Source organism: Chaetodon trifascialis, chromosome 10, assembly GCF_039877785.1.
Source record: "Chaetodon trifascialis isolate fChaTrf1 chromosome 10, fChaTrf1.hap1, whole genome shotgun sequence".
Lineage (NCBI taxonomy): Eukaryota > Metazoa > Chordata > Actinopteri > Chaetodontiformes > Chaetodontidae > Chaetodon > Chaetodon trifascialis.
Window position 1 is genome coordinate 26086806 of NC_092065.1, and position 22030 is coordinate 26108835.

Consider the following 22030-nt stretch of genomic DNA (forward strand, 5'->3'; position numbering starts at 1 on the left):
CTGCTTTATTTCAGATGAGAAGAGTCGCTAAATGTGGTAAAAGCAGATAAACTCGAGTTAAGGTGGATTTCCTCTGCACCTTTAACTGTATTGTTGTGCATGTACTTTAAAGAAAGTGGCAGCCTTTTAATTTTGAAATGAAACAAGTTTGCTGAAAGTTGTGTCGCGCGGCAGGCGAAAAGAAAGAGGGACGGGAGTGCAGCATGTTGCGTCTGGTCTATACAGAGGTAATGAAGTGAATTGCGTCAGTGGCGCATGCAGGGCAGGCTTGAAATGCGCCTGATCTGGCCAGGCGGATGAAAGTAGAGGAGCACTGTGGGGAGTGAGGAAAAAGTTCTCAACAAGGAGAGGCAGGACTACTCTTACGGAGCCCCTGCAGTCTCACTTTTTTATGTCTCTAAAAGACTTTCCCTGCCACCCTTTTGCGTTTTTGCTCTGCAACGCCGCTTTTACGTTTTCGAGAGCGAAATCCTACTTTTTAACTTGAGTGAAAGCGCCAGGACCATGGAGCTGCTCTGCCTCGAAATGGACACCATACGAGCTCGTCCCGATCCGAACCTCCTGTGCGATGACAGAGTCCTGCAGAGCTTGTTGACCATAGAGGAGAGGTTTCTACCCCAATATTCCTATTTCAAAGGCGTCCAGAAAGATATTCAGCCGTTTATGAGGAGGATGGTTGCGACTTGGATGTTGGAGGTATAGCGAAACATCGAGTGCTGACAAGCCTATTATTTCTGTGCTCGACTTTAAAGCTTCTTCATTTGTTTCATTGCTGCTTTCTTGAACGCCGTGGGCTTATTGTAGACAGTAGATAAGACTAATCGCTCTCATTTCCGACGCTTATTCCTCATATTAGTCGAACGTGTCGTTTTCCGTCCGCTCGTTTCTTACCATTTTTAAAGTCCGCTCGTGAAGACTGTTTCTGAAACTTCGAGCTATGCTATCAGTGACACCAGAGAATTTCTCTTGTATGCCTCATGTGTTGTCCGCACAAGCTGCCCGTTGATTCTTTAATGTTATTATTTTAGATAGCCTGAGTATTTCCATGCACACGTATGCACTCCCAAATGCAATGCTGCCCTGCGTTGTTCTATCGCCATGTTGGTTTTTACAGGAGCGCTTGTGCTTTTAAGAGGACTTTACAGTGTCATAAACGCAATAACAGCGCTTAAAAGCCATCGGCAATGACAGAGGAGGTTCTTGGGTGTCCACCGAATATTGAAACGATCACAAAAAGCGTTGCAAACATTTTAGGTATCTATTTTAAATGTCGGAAGGGGCGAGGGCCTTATCTGTCCTTTGGGTCTTCACCCCGTCGCGATGCCTCACTCTGGAATTATGTTCGATTTTTGACACTTCGTCAAATATTTCTGGTCAACGTCCGCCTGTAAACAATTTTGAGCCCTTGAGCTTTATTTTCATGTAAATATTGTCAGGTTTCGACCCACTGGAGATTTTTAATTAATTTTTGAAATAAATATATCGGGTCGGCGGTGACGCACATTAGACCAGCCTCTGCTTACTTGCCTTTTATTTTGACATTTTATTCATATTTATCGCGCGCGGATTTGGATCTGAATTGTCGGGTATGATGTGGAAGGCCCTTCTGAACATTATGATGCGAAGAAAATCGCTCTAGACAATTTATTTATATTTTTAAATATTTTATGAAAATATGACGAATGAAAAAAAGTGTGTTTCCGTGTGCTGCGCTGTCGGGGTGTTTTTTGGCTCGGCTGATTGTGACTTGAATTCATTTGTTCGTGAATGAACTGCAGGAATGCGACTCTATTGACACTTTATGTCTGAGACTTATTTCATTCTTTGCAAAATGATCGATTTCGAATTAATTTATGATGTCGCAACCGATTAGGGCTGGGCGCAGATTCTTGGCCGGGCCCCAACTATGTGTGTCATTGAATTTATATGAGCTCTGTATGTGATTAGACTTTTGTTTCGTTATCTCATAAAAGTTTTATATACATTTCAAGTGCTGGAAAATAAGTCAGGTCACTGCAGGGTGGGTTACTGATTCCAAATGTTGAACATTACTGCATTGTCTGCTCTCTCTTTATTCAGGTTTGTGAGGAGCAGAAGTGCGAGGAAGAAGTTTTTCCCTTGGCCATGAACTACTTAGACAGATTTTTAGCCGTGGTACCCACCAAAAAGTGTAACCTGCAGCTGCTGGGAGCAGTGTGCATGTTTCTTGCATCCAAATTGAAAGAGACTCGTCCATTAACCGCTGAAAAGCTTTGCATCTACACAGATAACTCCATCAGACCACAAGAGCTGCTGGTAAGCAACAGTTGGTTCAACACATTTCACAAAATTCACAGTGACACTCGAGCATTCATGCTGTCATCATCAGCTGGTAAAAGCCAAAGATAGTTTCATCATATTAATGTCTTTTTTTTCCACATCATGTTTGCTTTTGGAAACCAGGGTTTTATTTCACTCATTTAAAGGCATCACTTTACTTCAAATATATTCATTTTTAATCATTCAGCTTAAAACACCACACAGGGGCTGTTGTCATTTCACTCAATCTGTTGTCCAGTCTCCAGTCTGGACTGTGCCGTCATCAAAGGTGCATGAAGGTGAAAGCTTCACAGTGAATTGTTCCACAAGGGCTCTCTTTAGTGTGCGGGACCCTCCGGGCTTTGCTGTGGCCATGCAGTGTATGTAATGGTCTCCATCGCCATCTAGTGGCAGATATTTGCACAGAGCAACGAGGTCAGCTTGAACTCCAGCCAAAGTTCTGACTCTGTTCCTGTCAGCTAGAGAGGGAGAGACACAGAGAAATTCAAGTTTGCCTTTTACAGTTTAGCTTCCATCCAAAAATAACCATGGATGCACACATTTCTGATATTATGTCATGCTGCGCTATTTCAGATTCTCACACATTTTTCAAAGCAGAAATGTGGCTCGCAGTCAAAATGACATGCATTCAGGGTATGTTGTGTCATTTGGAGTACAAAAATGTCCGTCCTCTGCGTCCTGTGTTTGATAAGGCCTCCTTGGACTGATAATACCAGCTGCCTTCACCAGTGCAAACCAATTAATTAAGTCAGTTTCACATCAGATAAGCATTTCCCCACTGCTCTGTGGCGCTACATAAACATTCCTCAGTAAACAACAGACATTCCCACCCATGTTGTGAAAGAGGCCACATATTATGATTCAGACGTGGCTGATGGTTGTCGGCCTGCCTCGCTGCTCTGCTCGCTGAGCTGATTGCTGCAGAATATTCAATCCCCGATGAGCTGGTTTTGTTCGTTCCTGGTCATTTTCTGGAATGTATTCCTGCTTGTCAGATGAATTCCCCCAGTCTTCAGTGAGGGTTTCGTTAGTCAGCGTGGTTATAGGTTTGACAAGTAAACAGAATGTGCGTTAAAAAGAAAAAGTGCTGCACTGGACTCATATAAAACACTATGTCGCGCTGCATTTTTACAAGAAAACCAAGTCCACCCTACCTTCATGTGCAGTCTGGAGACAAAGCCCTCAGTCCTTGAACTGGTTTGCAGGGGCCTCTTCTCAGTGTTTCTGTATAAGGCATTATTTTGGCTGACATGCAGATACAGGAAACAGAGATCAGCTGCTCAGTGCATGTGATCGTTTTTTTGTCCTCGTCTTTGGTAACAATTTCTTGTAAAGAGAACCGCAATTTTACAAAGAAGGTGTGACCAGAGGAAGGCAGTAGCAGAAGGAAGTGGGTGCTTGCCTGCCTGCCACTCTGTCAGCATAGAGCCTGTGTTGCAAGGTTTGTCTTAGTGCTCACTGTAGGCTTTACTCTCGCTTGCTGGCACTGATGGAAAGGGCGTTTGAGAGCAGGTGGCAGCCATGCTAACGTTAAAGCAGCCGCAGCCAACAAGCCGCTGCTGGTCCATTCTGATTTGCATATAATCAAATAATTGAATCTTTGAAAAACGGGTTACACATCTCCAGGCAAGCAGGGGAAGATGGCTTTCACCTGCGAATCAGAGGTGCTTTTATTTTCTCACTTCCTCCCACATGATTAACTGTGGAAAAAAGCAGCGCGCCTGCCTGAAACAGGCCTCTCCTCGATGCACGTCTGCGGCATCAAGGAGATCAGAACATTACAAGGCTGAAAAAGGTCAGTTTGATTAGATCATTGCAGGCTGGTAGCGGGGTCGTTGGCTGCCATGTTGAATTGTCTCATGACTGAGTCCATGTGGTCTCAGGGAAAATGAAGAGCATCCATGGTCTCAGTCACAAGGCTGCAGTCCGGAACCAAACCGCAAAATTTTTTCCCAAATTAGTCACCAACTCTTCCGTTAATCACCTCCTCCTCTAGGAAGTGAAAGTAACAATACACTCTAAGAGAAGAGAACACCACACCTAGTGTCCCCCCGCCACACTCGCACACAAACACACACAAACGATTAGCGAGGTTCAGAGCAGCGAGCTGAAGTCAAACATCAGCGTGTTTCCTGTGAGCCACAAACATTATTTAAAAGAAAATCCAAACTGTGTTTTGCTCTTAATGTCGGGCACATGGGCTGAAAGAAAATAACCGCGTTACCTTCTGAAACACAGCGAAGGGTTTTCATGTTAAAATGAGATAAATGATTAAATAATGAAAGTCAGATTTATTGGTTATCCTGCTCAACAAGCACACACATCCTATCCATTCACACACACACACACACACACACACACACACACACACACACACACACACACACACACACACACAGTAGAACCTCTGGTAGGCCCCTTTAGGAAAGTCCCCAGATGCCAGGCAGGCAGACGGGGAGGGAGACAGTGTTGTGAGGTCACCTGGGTTGGTGGCGCTGCTGGTGTTTCTCTGTCCCCGGCCCAACCAAGCAGAGGCTAACGTGATAACAATAACATGCTAATAACGTAGTTAACCTCCACACATACTGTACTGATGCGTCCAGAGGCACGCTCGCTCCCTTCAGGCCGCTGTGGAACTGTTGCAGTGTTGTGTAAACTGCTTCAGCATGTGAAGATGTGCTCATACTTTGTGTCGCTTTGTCTTTGTCGTTCTGGTTCATTCTCCGTTATCTCCCTCTGCTCTCTGCTCCGTCTTGTCTCGCTCTCTCCAGGAATGGGAACTGGTGGTGTTGGGGAAGTTGAAGTGGAACTTGGCAGCAGTAACGCCGAACGACTTCATCGAGCACATTGTGAGGAGGCTGCCGCTGCCCGAGGATAAGCTGGCACTTATACGCAAACATGTCCAGACCTTCATCGCCCTTTGTGCCACAGGTAGGACATAATGAGAGCTCACGTCAGACGCGTTTAATGTCTCAGTGTTGGCTGTAATGAGGTGTGGTGTCTAAGTGGAAAAAGGGATCCGGAGATGTCCATGCAGAGTGCGATGTCATCCTTTTCTTCTCTTTTTTTTCTCTTTGGTGTTGCAAGTGACACTGATCATGGATAAGCTGCCAAGTCAAACTCAGCGATAATGACTTGCGTCAACATACTTTCTCATGTTACAAAATATCTCTATCTGCGCATTCTTCTTTCAGCAGCGTATCGAAGCCCTCTTCTCTCAATAACATGCGGCAACAACTCTGTTCAGGGGTGTGCTGCGGGCCAGTCACGGCCCGCTGTAACTGTAGTGAGGTGCATTACCTCCAATGGGAAAATATTCCCATGTGTCACAGAAGACACTTCAGCGTTACACTCTACGCTCTGACGTCCTTCATTCGTCTTCTCCCAGGCTGGTATGTGGTCATGTTTTAGAGGCGTATCAGTGGCTTCCAGAGCATCCAGTAACACTTCAAAGCAGATCCAGCCCTGTTGAGGGGCATTCCCATGTCGCACAGGGTCGAGAAGGGGAGCGGACAGGGGTGGAGGCAGGCAGGCCATTGTCTCTCTGCTCCTGAGGTGAATTGTTCCCCAAAGATCAAACATCCAGCGAGTCACAGGAGGGACAGGGAGCCTCTAACATGATCTGAAGAGACGGCGAGGTCAAGATGGAGAAGATGCAGGAGGGAATGGGGGAGTTAGGGAAAGTCAGAGGAGTGTATTGTTTTTGCACTGCCAATTCTAAGGCATGTCTTGTTTTCATATCTCTTTCCCCTGCCGCCCTCCTTCCCTCTCTCTCTCCCCCCTAACTTCTCACGCCTCCCCACCCTACAGCTGGAGGACATGATAGCTTTCCCATGTTGAGTGTCTCTATGGGGCAGGTTTCTCCTGTTTGCATGTCCTCCAACACCGCTTTCAAAGCCACGAGCAAGGCGGCGGTAGTGATAGGGAGCCGGCGTTTTCACAAGTTTTTACATGCTGAAGGATTCACCTTCGCAGAAAATGCCTCACTTCTCCCACAATAAGGCTGTTTGACGCTCTTATCCTTCTCACTTTGTGGGTGACCCCCCCCCCCACCACTACCACCACCACCAACAGCTTCCTTTTCTGCAGGCCTCAAACAGGAATGCCAACTTCACCCCCCCATGGGAAACAGCTCCTTGTGCTGACATAACTCAGAGTGTGTGTGCAGTCAGATGGATAGATACGAGGGAGGCGATGGGTATTTAGAACACACAGTGATGGAATCCCCTGCACTGATTGTGCAATGGATCTGATTGGGAGAGAAGTTTGCAACAAAAGTTCACGCTTGCAAAGTTTTGAAGAAGAAATGTTTTCTCTCCATCTCTCCCTTTCCTTCTCTCTCCTACTATCTGTCTCTCTCTTCCTCCTTCCTCCTTGTCTCAGCCTTCATCTCTCACCCCTTATTTTGTGCCAGCGGATTAATGTGTGGAATGACAGCGTGTCAGTGATCGGACCTATTCCCAAAGCAACATTGTGAAAGACTCAGCATGCACTTTGTCCTTAATTGCTTCAATGAGGCAGTGGAAATAAATTTACGAGCCTCCTGGAGTCGTCCTCCTGACATTGTGTTTTGCGAGAGAGACTTTCTGGAGATTGCTCTGGATTAGCAACAGGCCATTTATCTGTGTATGTTCTCCTCAGACTTGTATCCAGGCAAACAGAGCGCGAGGGCAAAACAGGGAAGGAGAGAGCACGAGTGAGTCAACGATTCGGTGCATCTGAAGATCTCTGGGAATTTGAAACCCCATTTGTGGAACGTTCCCAGCCGTAAATCTTAGAGTTATCTGGTGAGAATCCTCCTTGAGACATCCTCTGTGTGGAGCTGAGAAGGTAAAGACACAGCAGAAGGAGGAGATCTCTCAGGAGGATTTACATTTGCAAGACAGTTGACAACGGGTCACCTGTGGCCTTCCTATTTCATACAGTCTCATTCAGCCCACCGCTACCCCCACCACCGCTGCCCCCACACTGAAAAAGAAAACATGCATGAAACCACGGCTCTCTGTTTTCAAGGGAACAAGAGAGAGAAGAGGAGAAGTGGAGAATAAGGCCTCTCATTCCTAATGGCTCCTCTCTTTTGATGAAACAGTTCCGTTCGGGCCACTCGGTGGGATTTTGTCAGGTGGCGCAGGCTGGCTCTGTATTAATTAATAACATTGGCTGGTCCTTTCAGGACTATGCAAATGGCTCAGGAGCTCAGCTAGAGGCTGGGAGAAAGGAGACAAAAGGCTTGGCCCTTACATTTCATATGCAGAGCCATGCAAGGGTCAGCGCTGCGGGGCCACTTGATAGGAAACACCACCGTTTCCCTCAGGCAGGCCGCCGGATAATAGCCCAGAAACAAGCTCATTAAGGGAGATTATGAACCTCCATTCCTACACACAGACACCAAGCACTCCAAGCTTCCTCTTCTATTCTTATTCAATCGAGGTAAAGTGGGAGAATGGACGGGGTGCATGGGGCAGACAGATGCACCCCAACCTGTCTGCTGCAGTTATTGAGCTCCGTCTTCTTGCCATATTGGCCGGCCATTATGGTCTGTTTTTTTAGAGCGACTCCAATAGCCCCCTCTGTAACGGTATGGATGGAATGGTGACAATAGTCATAGAAGTGGATCAAAAGAAAATTCTGGATCAGGGCCAGCAGTGCTGTCCAAGAGAGAGTCAGTTGTCCTGGAGGACACAGTGATGATTTTGCTACAAGTTGGGATATAACAAGTGATTTAAGTAACTCACTCTTTTATCTCAGAATAGTATTGATTACTTTTTTCTGATGTGCAGAAGTGTCTTGGACTGTGTGAAGTAACCTGATGATTAACTGGTTAGTTTCTCCAAGACAGACTAATGATTCACCAGCTGACAGACATGACAGAAGTCGTGCTGCATGAGTTCACTTTCCCTCTTGTACAACATCACAAAGTAAGCCTTAAATAACAGACTTGTCATGAAATAGGTTATTTGCCTTTTTTTAAGCTATTTACCAATGGAGTTTATGTAAACGCTGTGTGTTCAGTATGCACTATATTCTGCTGTTCAGTCTGTTATGCAGCTTCTAACCTAAAGAAGTGTGGACGCACAGTTACTCCACTATATTTCACTTTAATTTTAAAGTAATAAGATATGCAAAGGCGATTGGTAAAGCTATCCACAGCTGACAGATTTAGGATTATCAGATTTTTCTCCGAGCTGTGCGCCTCAAATGGAGGCGTTTTGTCCTCACAGGAAGAGAGGAACTATCTGCAAATGTGCCCATTTTTTATGCAACAGTCGAATATTTTGAAATGATTCATAAGTTCTCTTTTCATCTGAGCTGTTATGTCTCACTGGTCCAGAGGCAGGAATGTTCTCAGTAGCTTCCTCTCCAAGTGGCTGCTGCATGGAGAATCCCCTCCAGGCTCAGCTCCGCATTCTAGAGATGAATGATTCATCTCACATGTGGTCAATGAAATGGTCTTTGCTGGTGTTTGTTTACATAAAACCCCCTTCATGTTTGATGATTCAGAAACCCAGCAAATTAGCCACCTTCCCCAACGAATTATCTTCTCTCCGCAAGTTCCACTGGTGTGACGAGTCACGTCCGGTCCGGCCGCACCGTCGACACATGGAGCTGGAGGAAGCTTCCTGACAGTGTGCGCCCAAGAATGTGACACACAGATTGAATCATCAAGTGGCATGTCCTGAGTTCCCCCCTTCACCTCGCTGTTGTAATCAGCACCACACTATAAATATTGAGGCCAGCTGAGTCACACCAAACACATGGACAGAGATTTTTGCTTTGGATGCTGCAGTTATTCCCCCAAAAAGGGTTAGAAATCAACACGTTCTTAAGCTTTCGTGTTTACCTTGGAGGTCCCACCAACCACAGAGACTAATATTTGTGAGTGACTATCGTTGGAAGTTACTTTGACCTGAACATTTTTATCATGACACCAGGCTTTAATTACTTCTGCTAAGCTCCTAATTTTGTCCAAATCATATCAGCTACAGCGCTAATGGAGGGAGAGAGAGATACTGCAACCAAACAAACACAGTTACCAGTTGTCCCGTTCCATCGTTGAGAAAAGCGAGCTCTCCTGCATCTCGCCTTTTGACCTGAGCCAAACATGTGCGTGCCTCATCGCTGATGTTACACCTCCAGGCTGCAGCTGTGAGCGTGGAGATGATGGTGCAAGACAGAGGAGAGCTGTCGGAGGAAGCTGCAATTAAAGAGGAATTCTGTTTTCTGGCAAATGAGTTGAAATCAGCGGGTTGTGTGACTCAGACTCCCCCGAGTTCTGTTTTCTGTTTGTTTCCAGAGTGACAGTCTGGAACAAGTGCTAAAAGAATATTGACAGATAGCAGTTATCATTTCTTAATCTGTGAGTTCTCCCCTTGTTGCCTGTGGAAGAACTCCTCAAGCCCAGTTGGGAAGTTGTTGTTGTTGTTGTTGTTGTTTGTCTCAAAGAGCCACACTGGGTGTCTGAGAGGCTCTCTGCAGACCTTGTTTTGACTAGCAGGCTGTGTTGCATTAGTGGCGAAACATACTGTCATGCCAATCCCAAAATGATGTTTGTTTTCAGCCTTAATCAGTCGACAGGCCCTGGGTCCACGTAATGCCACTGCTTTAATAAACAAGGTCAAGCTCTACACGTATAGAACACAAGACCCTGATTTATAGCGCTGGAGAGAGAGGAGAGGGCGGAAAGTTAAGTTTTTTTCTTTCTTCTTTTGGCTGTTGTTCAACTTTCCAACTTTAATTAATTTACAAGTTTAATGCGCATACTGTGCATTGCAGCCACCCAGGACGAGTGGGCCATGTAGGGCAGAAGACTGTGTGACCAGAGGTCTGAGGATGAAGTTTCAGGGGGTAGGAATACGGAGGAATGGAGATGAGGGGCCACAAGGAGGAGAAAGGGCCATTGAAGGGGATGAGAGGCGTGTAGGCCAGGCCAGCCAGCCGCTGCTCACAGGGAGCTTTCCATCGCAGGCGTCCCCACTCAGCTACATACACTGTTTATCCTCAACATGAATATCAATGAGGGCCTCCTAAAATACGGCCATTCTTCCCCCCACATGCAGCAGCCACCACGCCGGAGTGTCAGCCTGCATCGTCTGCACGCGCGCGTCCTTGTTCTGCTACAGACCTGTCTTGTCTTGAGTGCGAAAAATCAGCTTGCTGCCCACTGCCCGCCACTCAGCTCTCACACAAACCTACATCTGTGCTGTGTGTGTGTGTGCGCGCGTGTGTGTGTGTGCGCACATCTTAAAGCATGCAGGCATCAGTGCATTGTTTCTCGCCTGTGTCTCTTAGGTGTCTGCCTCCTTGCCTGTCAGTCTGTGCTCACTGCACACGTACAGTAAATGCCTTTGTCCTTTTACCCCTCTATAGAAAGTTGTGCTCTTACAGCAGTGATGTAATGCTGAGGGGCTTTGTGTGCTCTTTCCTCTTGGCTCGAGGTATCCTTTAATAAATCGCCCCTTGGCGGAGGCCCAGCAGCTAACACAGGGGTGTATAATAAGTTCATTTATTTGTCAACGCTGAGCCCACAAGATGAGAAAGCGCCTGGCTGTGCATGTTAAAAAGGCAGTGAGGGGCTGCCTTTACAGCTATCAAAGGGCCTACCTCTTTGATTCCAGATTAAAAAAAAGAAGGAAGAAAAATCTCCTTCAGAGCCATCGCGCGCAGTTTGCTTTGCAATTCAATATGGCAATATGTTAATGTGCATGCTGTTTCTATGCCCCCGCTGCCCACTCCTCTAGCCCATAGGTGGCCCAGGAACAGAGGCATACTTGTGGGGTGGGGGGTTGGATGGGAGGCAGGAGGTGAGGGTCGCTGGAGGGCGACTCTTTTCTTCTTCCAAAACCTCACAAGAGTCTGGACACAAGCTTGAGAGTGATGTGCATCGGAGTTGTCTACCCCCTCTCCTCTCCCACCAAGCCCACAAACTTCCCCTTCTTTTCTCCTTGTCGCCTTGTCGCCATACCGTTGGTCCCTCCTTCTTCATCTTCCTCCCCCCGTCGACCCCCTGTTCCCCTGTCCAGCCACGCTCTTTGTCCGGCCTGTCTCGCTGAATTGGTATCAGCAGAGAGGGGATGGATGCTGTGTCTCTCAATTGGGTGAAATGAGGTGATGACTCTGGACAATGGAGTCACACTCTTCTGCCTTCCCTCTCGCTGGCCCGCCACTCTATTAATATGCTAAAAGATAGGAGGGCCGCCAATGCAAACCACCGCCTGTTGTAGCAACAAAGACTGGGGCATGTGTGCCATTCACTGGCCTCATCTAAGCAGGCCATGTGTTGTCCAAAAAGAAAGGTAGAAGTTGAGCAAGACATAAAGATAGAATAGAGAAAGGAGTGTGTGTGTGTGTGTGTGTGTGTGTGTGTGTGTGTGTGTGTGTGTGTGTGTGTGTGTGTGTGTGTGTGTGTGTGTGTGTGTGTGTGTGTGTGTGTGTGTGTGTGTGTGTGTGTGTGTGTGTGTTTGTGAAGAGAAAAACCCTCTCTCTCTCTCTCTCTCTCTCCCTGTCTATCTGTCTCCCTCGCTCTCCCTCTCTCCCTGTATGCCAGTTGCCTTGCCTTTTCGGGCTTCTGGCCCGTTCACAAGCTGTCTCATTTGCATTATGAATGACAGTGAGGGGAGCTAACAAGGTTATTGGTCTTTGAGACGCACGCCTGTGACCACACGTGGAAAAAGGACCTACAGCAGTGAGCATTGGCAGAGGCACTGAGCCTCTTTATTCCTCCCTTTCCAAGCGCTATGGGGCTTTTTTCAGCAAGCACACGATTTACTCAGGAGATGGAAGAAAAGGGGCTGGGCTGGGGAAAGGGGGACAGGGGTGGGGAGCGGGTGAGGGTGGTTGCTTTTCTGCTCCTTTACAAGCCAAGTGAACCCTCATTATCCAGGCCCCTGGTCATTAGTGAGCAGTGCGTTCAGACCTGGTGCAATAGAGGGATTATTTATTAGCTGACTGCTAGATAACTAAATCATATTGTCTCTGGGAGGGACGCGTCTGCACCCTGTTTGTGCAGCATATGAAGTGAAAAATTTAGAAACTGCACCGGGTAAATAAAGTGTAAAAAACATCAGTTTCTTAATCGATCCAGTAATGAAGATTTTAGCTCCTTACATAACAAAACAATAAATACTTTCTTAACATTTGCAGGCCTCTAGCACTGACGACACATTTAGCTCAATCTGTGTTTCTTCCTCCGCCAGATTTCGGATTCGCCATGTACCCTCCCTCCATGATTGCCACAGGAAGTGTGGGGGCAGCGATCTGCGGCCTGCAGCTGGACTCAACTGACCAGTCACAGTGGGGCGACAGTCTGACAGACCTGCTGGCCAAAATCACAAACACAGAAGTGGTGAGTTTGTTTTATAGTCCTCTGTCACATCCAGAACACTCGTTGCAGCTTATTCGGGCTGGACACATACTTTTTACATTTTTTTCTAAAACGGCTTTAAAACACTGCATTCCAATGCGGTCTTGTCAGTCATGCTTTAGCTGAGAGGTTGATGCTTGCGTCTGGAAACTTTTGTGGGATGTTTGTGAGTAAGATTTGAATGAGGAGGAGGAAATGTTAGTACCTCTGCTGACATCGGTGAGGTGTTCTCTGGTATTTAGCTTAAATACTACTCTGTGATTCAAAGTTGAATCAGCTGGAGGCTTTTCACGTCTTCAGTCAGTTTACAGCTCCAGTGAAACGCCGTCTCATTACCACTGAAACACTCTTTTACAATCTGCTCATGTTATTAAGAAAATTCTTTTTTTTTCTACCAGACTTGCTGCTTCTCAGAGGGAAACTATCCCTGTTATTTATATCAAAGTTAAGAAATGTTTATCGAGGTTGTGCGTTTGCAACAGACAGAAGTTGAAATGTTGAAATGTCACTCTTAGGTTAGCTCGGATTCAACTTTCCACAAACTGCTTTTTTGGGGGATTTTACTGCCAATATCTGTCATGAGAAGAAAAAAAAATAAAAACTGAGCATCAGATTAGGACCCAAAAGCTCTTCATTAAAGGAAATCATGAACTGCGTCAGTTTATTTTTAGTCTCCTCGGTCACACACTTGGCTGGACTGAAGGCAGGTTTCTTTCGTCTCCATCAGTCTGGTCGGGCTGTTCAGGGCATCCTCCTACAAAGAAGCCTCTAAATCAAGCCAGATTGAGAGCATATACAGTATGGTCTGTCACTGACAGGAATTCTGGCCAGGCCGTTGTGTGGCTGTCTGGGTACAGTGAATGTTGCGGTGGTGGGTGAGTTGAGTCCAAACACAGGCAGGGCCTCTACCGACGCTGAGACGTCTGGCTTTCATCACGCAGATGGGAGAGGGCTTGAGCTCGCTATAGCAGACTGTGAGGGGGAGTGGGTGGACGAAACAGCAGGAGATTGAGACTGGGAGATGAGACGGTCATTTATTGAGGTATTCTTTCTTTTTGGAGAAATTAGTCTTGTGCGTTTGACCCATCCTCACTGTCCAGGAGCAGTGGGCAGCCTCAGCGCAGCACCCAGGGACCGGCTCCAGCTCTGAGGCCACTGCATTGGCAGGAGTGCTCCTATTACCAAACATGATCAGCAGGGGTTTAGTTAGTCGTAGCAGATTTCATTTAAACATGAACATTTAGAGTTCATGTGCGCTCGCTGCAGAGGGAGCGTATCGCAGGGCACGACACGGATCCCAAGCTCCAGCCCCGGTATCTTACGTTCTGTCCCAAAAAGAGCCGAAATAGGAGGAGGGGGTGTAAGAAAGCTGTTGAAGTGTGAAAAGGACGCTGGGGGGGTGTCATGCCTCCCTCGCGACAATCAGCCCTGTCTCGTCTTCTCCTACGGTCCATAATGCGTCACTGCTGGAAAGCATGGCTCCCTCTGGTGCAAGCTGTGTGAAGTCTCGCTCGGCAGCTGAGGAAAAACAAATAGCTGACCTCAGCAGCACAGGGCCTCAGTGTGTTTAGGCTGCAAGGTCTTAGACTTGAGGGAATTAAGTCGCTCTGTGTCTCTGATCAACTCTTCACATTCCAGGATTCAGACAAGCCATGGCTCACAGTAAACACAGGGGGCAAAGCAAAGGGCACCCTTCCTAATTCAACATATATAAGAGGCTTTAGTATAAACTGCTAAGAAGCAGCCAAAGCTGAACACATAGAGTTTACTTTAGGTTTAAAAAGTTATTTAAGAACTTAAATCAGACTTGTGCACCACGCGCGATACGACGCAAAAAACACAGCCTCGTGACAAATACCAAGGAGTAGTTGTCAGCATTAGTAAGTGGCATCAGTGCTGTTTATGCCGTTGGTCACTGTTTGAGCATTCAGGCTTTCGCACACAAAAAAGAGGAAACGGTGATCATTGACCGTGTCGAATCTGAACACTTGCCCTCACGTGTTTTCCCAAAAGCTGAATCACTTTATACATCAGTTCAACACCCAAGGCCCACCTCAACCTCAATTTCGACTACAGTCATCAGGGTGGTGGTACGAACCCAAGTCTAAATGTGTACACATAACGTACTGTCTTCGATTTTTGGCCAGCAGAGTAGAGGCTCGGCGAGATGGTAGAGCAGGGTCCCATTGCCAGCCGGCCAGAGAGCCAGGCAAAATATGAAGGCAAAGCAAGTTTCGCCAACCTCTGCAGCTGCTGCTGCCAACAGCATCATGGCCAACGCCACCCCCCTGGCACTCTGCTGGCATCTGTGGTATCCAGAAGCTGTGGTTTTCCAGTGGAAATGTGATAGGGCCAAGTCACCATCTTGGGCCGGTGGAAGAATGCGTATAGCCTGTCAGGCACCTGGTGTAGCCAAGAGGGGCTCCCTGTTAGGGACGGCAGGCGGGCCAGTTCTGAGAGCCGAGTCATCGTTTGCAGAGAGAAAATCAGAAAATTGTGAGAATGCTTCGAGTTTAGAGAGGGAAACTACTCGGTTGTCCCTCCCCTGAACTGCAGAGGTTATCTGTGGTGATGGTGAGAAAGCAGAAATGTAATGCAGCATTTAGCGTAGCGATAGCTGGTACGTGAGTATGTAAGCGTTCCTTAATTCTTGAATGATTAAAACAGGAAGTAGACGTTAGAGAAGTGCAAAGACTAAAGACCACCACTTCCTACATTTGATCGTTTTGACACTCATTTTCTCTCAGTCTTTCATTCACCTTTTTTTTTTTCTTTTTTGGTCAGGGTCACCCACTAAGACACCGGAAACACACTTTCCCATTTCTCCCCGCCTTCCTGTTTTCATTCCTCTTTTTTAATCACTCTGGTTTCCATTGTGGCTAACTGTCACTGAGACGCTCTCACAAGTTGCGTGATGGAAGGATGTGAACTTGAAATGGGATTTTATTGGGTGAGAAGTCAGCGGTAACTTCTCGGAGCCAAAGCGCTTGCGACAAAGATGCATTTATTAGCAAAGATTATCTCTATCAACACAGCCCATGGCGTCACCACTTGTGGTGTTTCGGCATGCAGGCTGAAGAAAGAGAAAGGTCACATTTTCTACTGTAACTTCATGTGATGACTTCTTATCTCCAGCGTCAGCCGCCGGAGATTTTGTCTTAACGTTGCCTGAGATGCAGAGTGTGCATCCGCCTGTGTGTTTGCTTCAGTTGTCTGGCCACCAAGTCGTCCCGGAGGAGCTAACGCTGTCTCGTGTGGTGCAGTCAGCAGTTAAAACACATTCCACGGCTTCACACATTTCTTCCTTTTGGTTTTGTCTGTCTGCGCGACTTCCCCCCCTGCTGCCAGTGTCACAAAGGCCGCCCGGGGGATAATGTACATGCCTGGATTGTTGCAGTATGATGTATGTTTGGGGTAGGGCAGATGGAGGACCTTAACGACAAGGGAGGATCTGAGGTGGTTATGTGTTTTCCGGGTTGAGGCTGCAAAATAAGATGCTTCAGTGTAGCACTACCTCCCATGACCAACTTATTCAGTGCTGCTGGCCCCCTCAGTATCCACGTACCTAGAGCTTCTTTGAAACAGTATTGGTGTTTCCAGTAGTCACACATTGAAGTCATTACAGTTTCTTGAATAAAGCCCATGGGGCTTGGCATCGGATCTGAACTGCTGCTCTAAAGACCAGCAGAGATGGGGGGAGTCTGTCTTTTAAGAAATGAAGGCGTGCATTCTTGCGGTAAGACACAGTTCCTTTACATGTTCGTTGCTTTTCTTAATTTTCTCACAGGAATTGAGATTTTATGACCAATGGGGCACATGTTGGTGGGAAGACTTTGCGTTTGCGCGCACGTCCATGTTAGCGGCCAACCTCTGGAGGAGATTAAGGGACAGACGCTGGTCGGGTTTCCTCCACGTCAGACCTATTGCTGAGGGAAACGCTCTTCCAGAGGCAGCCAGCCCAGATCAGTCCAACCTCATCAGCATCAAATCCCTTTTCATGGATTGTGATCCAAAAAACTATCTTGAGTTAATCATCGGTAGATGCTGGAGACCTCAAAATAAAAGAGATGTCAGTGCAGGAATTACTCCACGCAGACTTCAGATATCAGCAGAACCCCTCTCGGCTGAGTCATTTTGTCAGTGGTCATGTACTGTAATAGATTTCTTAGTCCTCTTTTAAAGAGATTCCACTTGTAGAGAAATCCTCCATAACATTGTCCACATGTACAGAATTTCAACAAATTGCCAGTTTTGAAAGTCAGAAAGCCAAAAATGTGCGTAGCTTCCCTTTGACAACACAGTGCATGCCTCACCCTGTAACGTCTCGCTGTTTGACCTTTGACTCCGTGACCTTTTGTCACTCAAGCGTTCGCAGTTCCCGAAGAGCAATTCCGACGCGAGTGAGGTCTCAGGTCTCGTTTCATCAAGGCCCAGCGGCACCAGAGGCTGTAACACAGGCTCAAACTGTGGCCCATCGGGTTTGAATTAGCTGTAAATTTCTAAGGAATGTTTCCGCGCTCCACAAGCGCTACACTTTCACCCATCCCTCTGGCCATGGGGCGCTCTGTCGTGTTTCCCACAAACGGCTGGTGCTTTCAGGCGTGTGTGTGTGTAGAGCTCCAGTTGTGTTATCGTGTTTCACCACCAGAGAGCAGTGCTTACTCTTCATCAGCCCTCTCAGACAGGAACTCTCCTATTAGACTGTTGTGTCGCAGCAGTCTGCTCTTACTTCTGAATATCATCCATTATTGTCATTGCTGTTGCTCACTCAAAAACAGTTTGACCTCTCTCAGACGGTCTTTGCTAACAACCCGTTTAGCACTACCCTCCCCCACCCCCTGCACTGTCCCCTCTGTCAACCCTCCGTCAGGGATATGAAGGCTCAGTGCTGCTGAGAGGCTCCTCTCCCAGGTGGATTCTCAGATTGCCGCCGCAGCCTTTGATGGTGAAAGGCGAGCCAGCCGGGTCTCAGATGGATCCCCTGCAGGCAGGCAGGCAGGCTCATAGACTGGCTCTCGTTAGAAAAGCACCACCTTTGTGTTCCCACAGGAGGTGGATATAATTAACATAGCTTTAGTACTACCTGTGTTTTCAGTCGCCGTTGTCAAGGCTACTTCTGTTTGGGTTTGCGTGTGTTTGGGAATGGCTGGTGGGATAGGTGGGTGGTTGGATGGGGGAGGCAGCGGTGTGCGTGCATGCATACATGTGCACATGAGCCCTACAGGGGTGGTGCTCAGTGAACAACCCCGGTGGGCTGATGTAATGTTTCTGCGCTCAGCCGTGGCAGTAGTTAGAAAGCCGGTGGTCACTTTACCCCCCTGGCCTGCACCGCCCAGGGACACCTCTGCTGCCACACCAGCCACGCACTGACAAACAATTTCTGATTCCTCCTGTTGCTCAAGATGATAGTTTCATTCCATTGAGGGAGCATAGTACTGCCGTATATCCTTTGATTCAGACTTCCTGATGAATGGCAGATGAGCCACCCTGTCGCTGCGTTATGTACTGAGCAGACAACTGTTCCACTCACCTGCGGAAAAATATATGAGAGTATTTCCATAAACCATGTGTTTACCTTACCCAAACTGTAGATTAGACCTCTAAATCAAGCATTCAGCAAAGTTGAGCTTGATTTGGAAATGAGAGAAACCCCCTTTATTAGATTAGCATGTGCGGATGTGTTCTTACAGCTTGTCCTCTCGCTCTCGTCACGTTGCAGGATGTTCTCAAAGAGTGCCAGGAGCAGATCGAGCGCGTGTTGGTGAGCAGCCTACGCGAGGGGCGACAGCAGCAACAGCAGCAGCAGCAGACGCAGAGAGGCCCCAGCGGGAAAGGCCTGGACGAGCTGGATCAGTCCTCCACCCCGACAGACGTCCGCGATGTCAACTTGTGAACCACCAGAGGGCATCATTGCACAGGATTTACAACAAAAAAAAAAAAGCATCATGAAAAAAACCTCAATTTCCTTAAAAGCAGAAAAAAAGAACAAAAGAACAAAAATTGTTAAAAACACAAGCCCTTTAAAAGAAAAAGAACAATGCTTGCTAGTTTTTTTTGTAGATTTTCTGTTCTTCAAGTCGAAAACATCTGCCCACAAAATAGATTTGCTATGATGTTCTAGTCTAAAAGCAACAAATTTGATATATAATGAATCTCTGTGGTGCCTCGGATATACAGAAGGGAAGCCAAACGTTATTTGCATTCTGCCTCTGATTGTATAGTAAGATCTTTAAGTTAATTTTAACCATAGCTTGATAATGAGACTGTTATGGTAGAAATTGTGGAAACCATTCAGAAAATTGCTTATGTGGGATCACAGCGGGGCTTCACTGTTTATTCCTCTGTTTTGTTTTATTTGAGTATTATCACTATTACATTAGAGGCTGATGTAAGAGAGGAAACGTGTCCCGGCTCCTCGACCATCGCGTGTGTGTTGAGGAGGAGGCAGACGGAGGAAGCCCTGAGAACATTATGCTGAAAGCTGGTGGGTGTGAATGCCAGGGCAGAGATGGAACGATAATAATTATTAGTGGTATTAGTAATTATTATTCTTATTAATATTATTATTGGACATATTTTGGAACTGAGTAGTAGAGATCAATAAGCTCCTTTTGTCAGGCTGCTTGTGTGTGGGTGCAGTGTGTGCGTGTTTGTATGTGAGTATGCCAGTTTGTGTGTGTGTGTGTGTGTGCATGCTGTGGATGCTACATGTGATCCTGAATCTATATTAGCAGTGTGCATTCTATGGCGTGAGGCACTTGAGCAAAGTCGCGGACTTTGACGCTCTATGTTAAAAAACTATGGAGCAAGCCAAGGCTACACATATAGTACTTTGTCCATCAGTATAACAGGGCATCTACGCTATATCACTGCCTCCATGCATTAATATTGTACCGTGGCTCGTTGTTGGCCAACAATAAACTCATGTGCATGGACTATGAGTGAGACGGAGGACGACTTATCAGAGGAGGATATGGGCGAAGGGACTTTCACTTAGAGCCCCTCATCTTTTTCAGAGCATTTTTCCTGAGGTGTTACGCCTCAGACTCAGAGGTCACATGAGGTGTTTGTTTCTTACTGCCGTTCTGTTAATGAAATATTACAGATTGTTGTTCACTTTGTTACGATGCGGTGTTTCCTTAGTCGTGAGAGGGTGCTTTGAGTGCGGCGGCACACGTGGAAACAGGAGAGGACGATGTCTCGGAGGAAGTAAGGCTGTGCTTTTTAAAGTCTAGAGGACATCAGACTGCTCTGTGTTAATTCAAGGGGGTGGGGGGCGGGGGGGTGGAAAGAATTAGAAAGAAGACGGGGACAGTTTGATGCTGAGGAGTCACTGCGGGACTGTGGAGTGCACAGCGCAGGGTGGGAGGACAGGCGGGAGTCGTGCAGTGCAGGAGCATGCTGCTGTGTAGGAGACGGACAGGATTTACAGCCAGCGGCTGGACGGTGATGACCAACTAAAGACGCCCGAGGGCCTCATGATATCATTCTGATATCTGCATATTTGGATGGAATCAACAGTAATTTCTCAAAACGGATGTCTGCATTGACGTAGCTGAGTGAACAAAAATGTCCCGGCTTTCCATTTTCATGGAAAATAAATGAGGAACTAAGAAACTAAGACTGTACAGTGCCAGATCGTATGAGCTTGAATTGTCTTTTTGAGGGAGGGGTGGGGGGCGGGGTCGGGGATATGATGATATACTGTTAATGCATCTGGAGTCCCACATAGGGTTGTTTTCAGCTCCCCTATATGATTTCAATGGCAAAGCACTTTGAGAACATGCTCCCCAGGAGATACGTAAAATGAATTGGGTGGTGATTGGAGGTGAGTGGATGTTTTCTTATTTCCTTGTTAGCCTTTTCTTTGGTTTACTTTGTAGGGCTGGTTTCCCAATCAGACATACCCTCGTCAAGCAAGAGTCAAATTAAAAGGGCTTTTCAAACCTTAACGAGAGGACATTCCGATCGAAACATTCCTATCCGAGCAGTTGACGGGGAGTCTGACTGTTTCAGAAAATTCGAGCGAATAGAAAACGCCAACGTGAGTCGAAAAAAGGCCTACACGCAGAGTTCACTGATCCATGGCTTCTGTTTGATTTTCTTTTATATTGTCAAGAAATATTTGTTTTTACTTGAATTGTTCTTCATATTTATCTGCATCACAGCCACAGGTAGTCACACAGGGTAGCGAGAAAAGGTGGTGGTAACATCCGATGTTTGCACATGTTCTTCTGAGGGCAGTGAGGTTTGCATTTACGAGACAGAGCCGAGTCTCTGCTCAGAACCGCCTTAACTGATGTGTGTTGCAGTGGTTGGTCAGTTTTCTATGGTGCTGGCTTGTGTCGTTCAGGCCGATTGTCTGTCACTGAACACATCTGTCCCCTGTGAGCTTTGCTGCTTCAAATCATTGGCAAGGGGGTTCATCAGCCAGACAGACATCAGCACAAAACAAGAGACAGATGATTTTTCTTTTTTTTTTTTTTTCATTTTGTTTTGTTCTAATGGGACACGTGGTTCTGCCACAGCAAGGTGTCTTTGACTTAATGCTTGAGTTTTTTCATGACGGTATGTGACTTTGCTGTGTGTATGTTCGTCAGACTGAAGAAAAATGTAGGGATCTAATGTTTTAGCGATGTTTTTCAGTAAAACTGGGCAATTTAATGACACGTTTGCCAAAACGTCCCCGTCAGAATATTTGATTGGCCCCTTCATTTTGCCTTGGTTTTCCTGATGTAAGCTCTCTCCTAAACTTAATGGTTGTGATTTTCTTTCCTGCAATGTATTGTTGCATGTGTTATATATTGAGACCACCTTTTCAATTTGTGTTTGATATATTTTATGGGGTGACCAGACCCGCAAAAGGGTTTTTCTAAGATTTAGAGATACTGTATTCCAAAGTGAAGAGAGGACAGAGGAGGAGGTGTGAAGACGTCAAGAAAAAGTGTCAATATTTTTATTGAGTTATTGTTGTCTTTTTGCGCTGCTAAAAGCTATGAATTTGTTTCATTTATACAAAAAATAACATTACCTAGTTGTGATGTGTCACTTGAGTGTGCTGCTATTTTATAAACATTTGTATTATAATATAATTATTTTACTGCTTAAGAGATACATTCAGAAAAACGAAGTAGATGGTGATAGAAGAACATGAAATGAGTATTCGACTGGAAATGTTCTTTGTACAGTTTGACAGTTTGCTTAGATAGCATGTCTCCTTTCCCCCTTTTTATCTATTTTACTGTCCTTCCTCAGTCACATTCTGCATCAGTGGTATTTCCTATACCTCAGGAGTACTGGACAAAATCAAACAGAAACAAAACATCACCTATACCTCTGCAGTAAGGGAGC

The 22030-nt window shown here is 46.4% G+C and overlaps 1 protein-coding gene across 1 annotated transcript; it reads left to right on the plus strand.

The window, feature by feature from the left end:
• Window positions 1-229: 229 nt before the first annotated feature.
• ccnd2a (cyclin D2, a) lies at window positions 230-18708 on the plus strand. Its single transcript, XM_070973125.1, has 5 exons — window positions 230-696; window positions 2080-2295; window positions 5091-5250; window positions 12513-12661; window positions 18399-18708. The coding sequence occupies exons 1-5, from the start codon at window positions 505-507 to the stop codon at window positions 18570-18572; spliced, it is 891 nt and encodes a 296-aa protein (XP_070829226.1). The 5' UTR covers window positions 230-504; the 3' UTR covers window positions 18573-18708.
• The last annotated feature ends 3322 nt before the right edge of the window (window positions 18709-22030 follow it).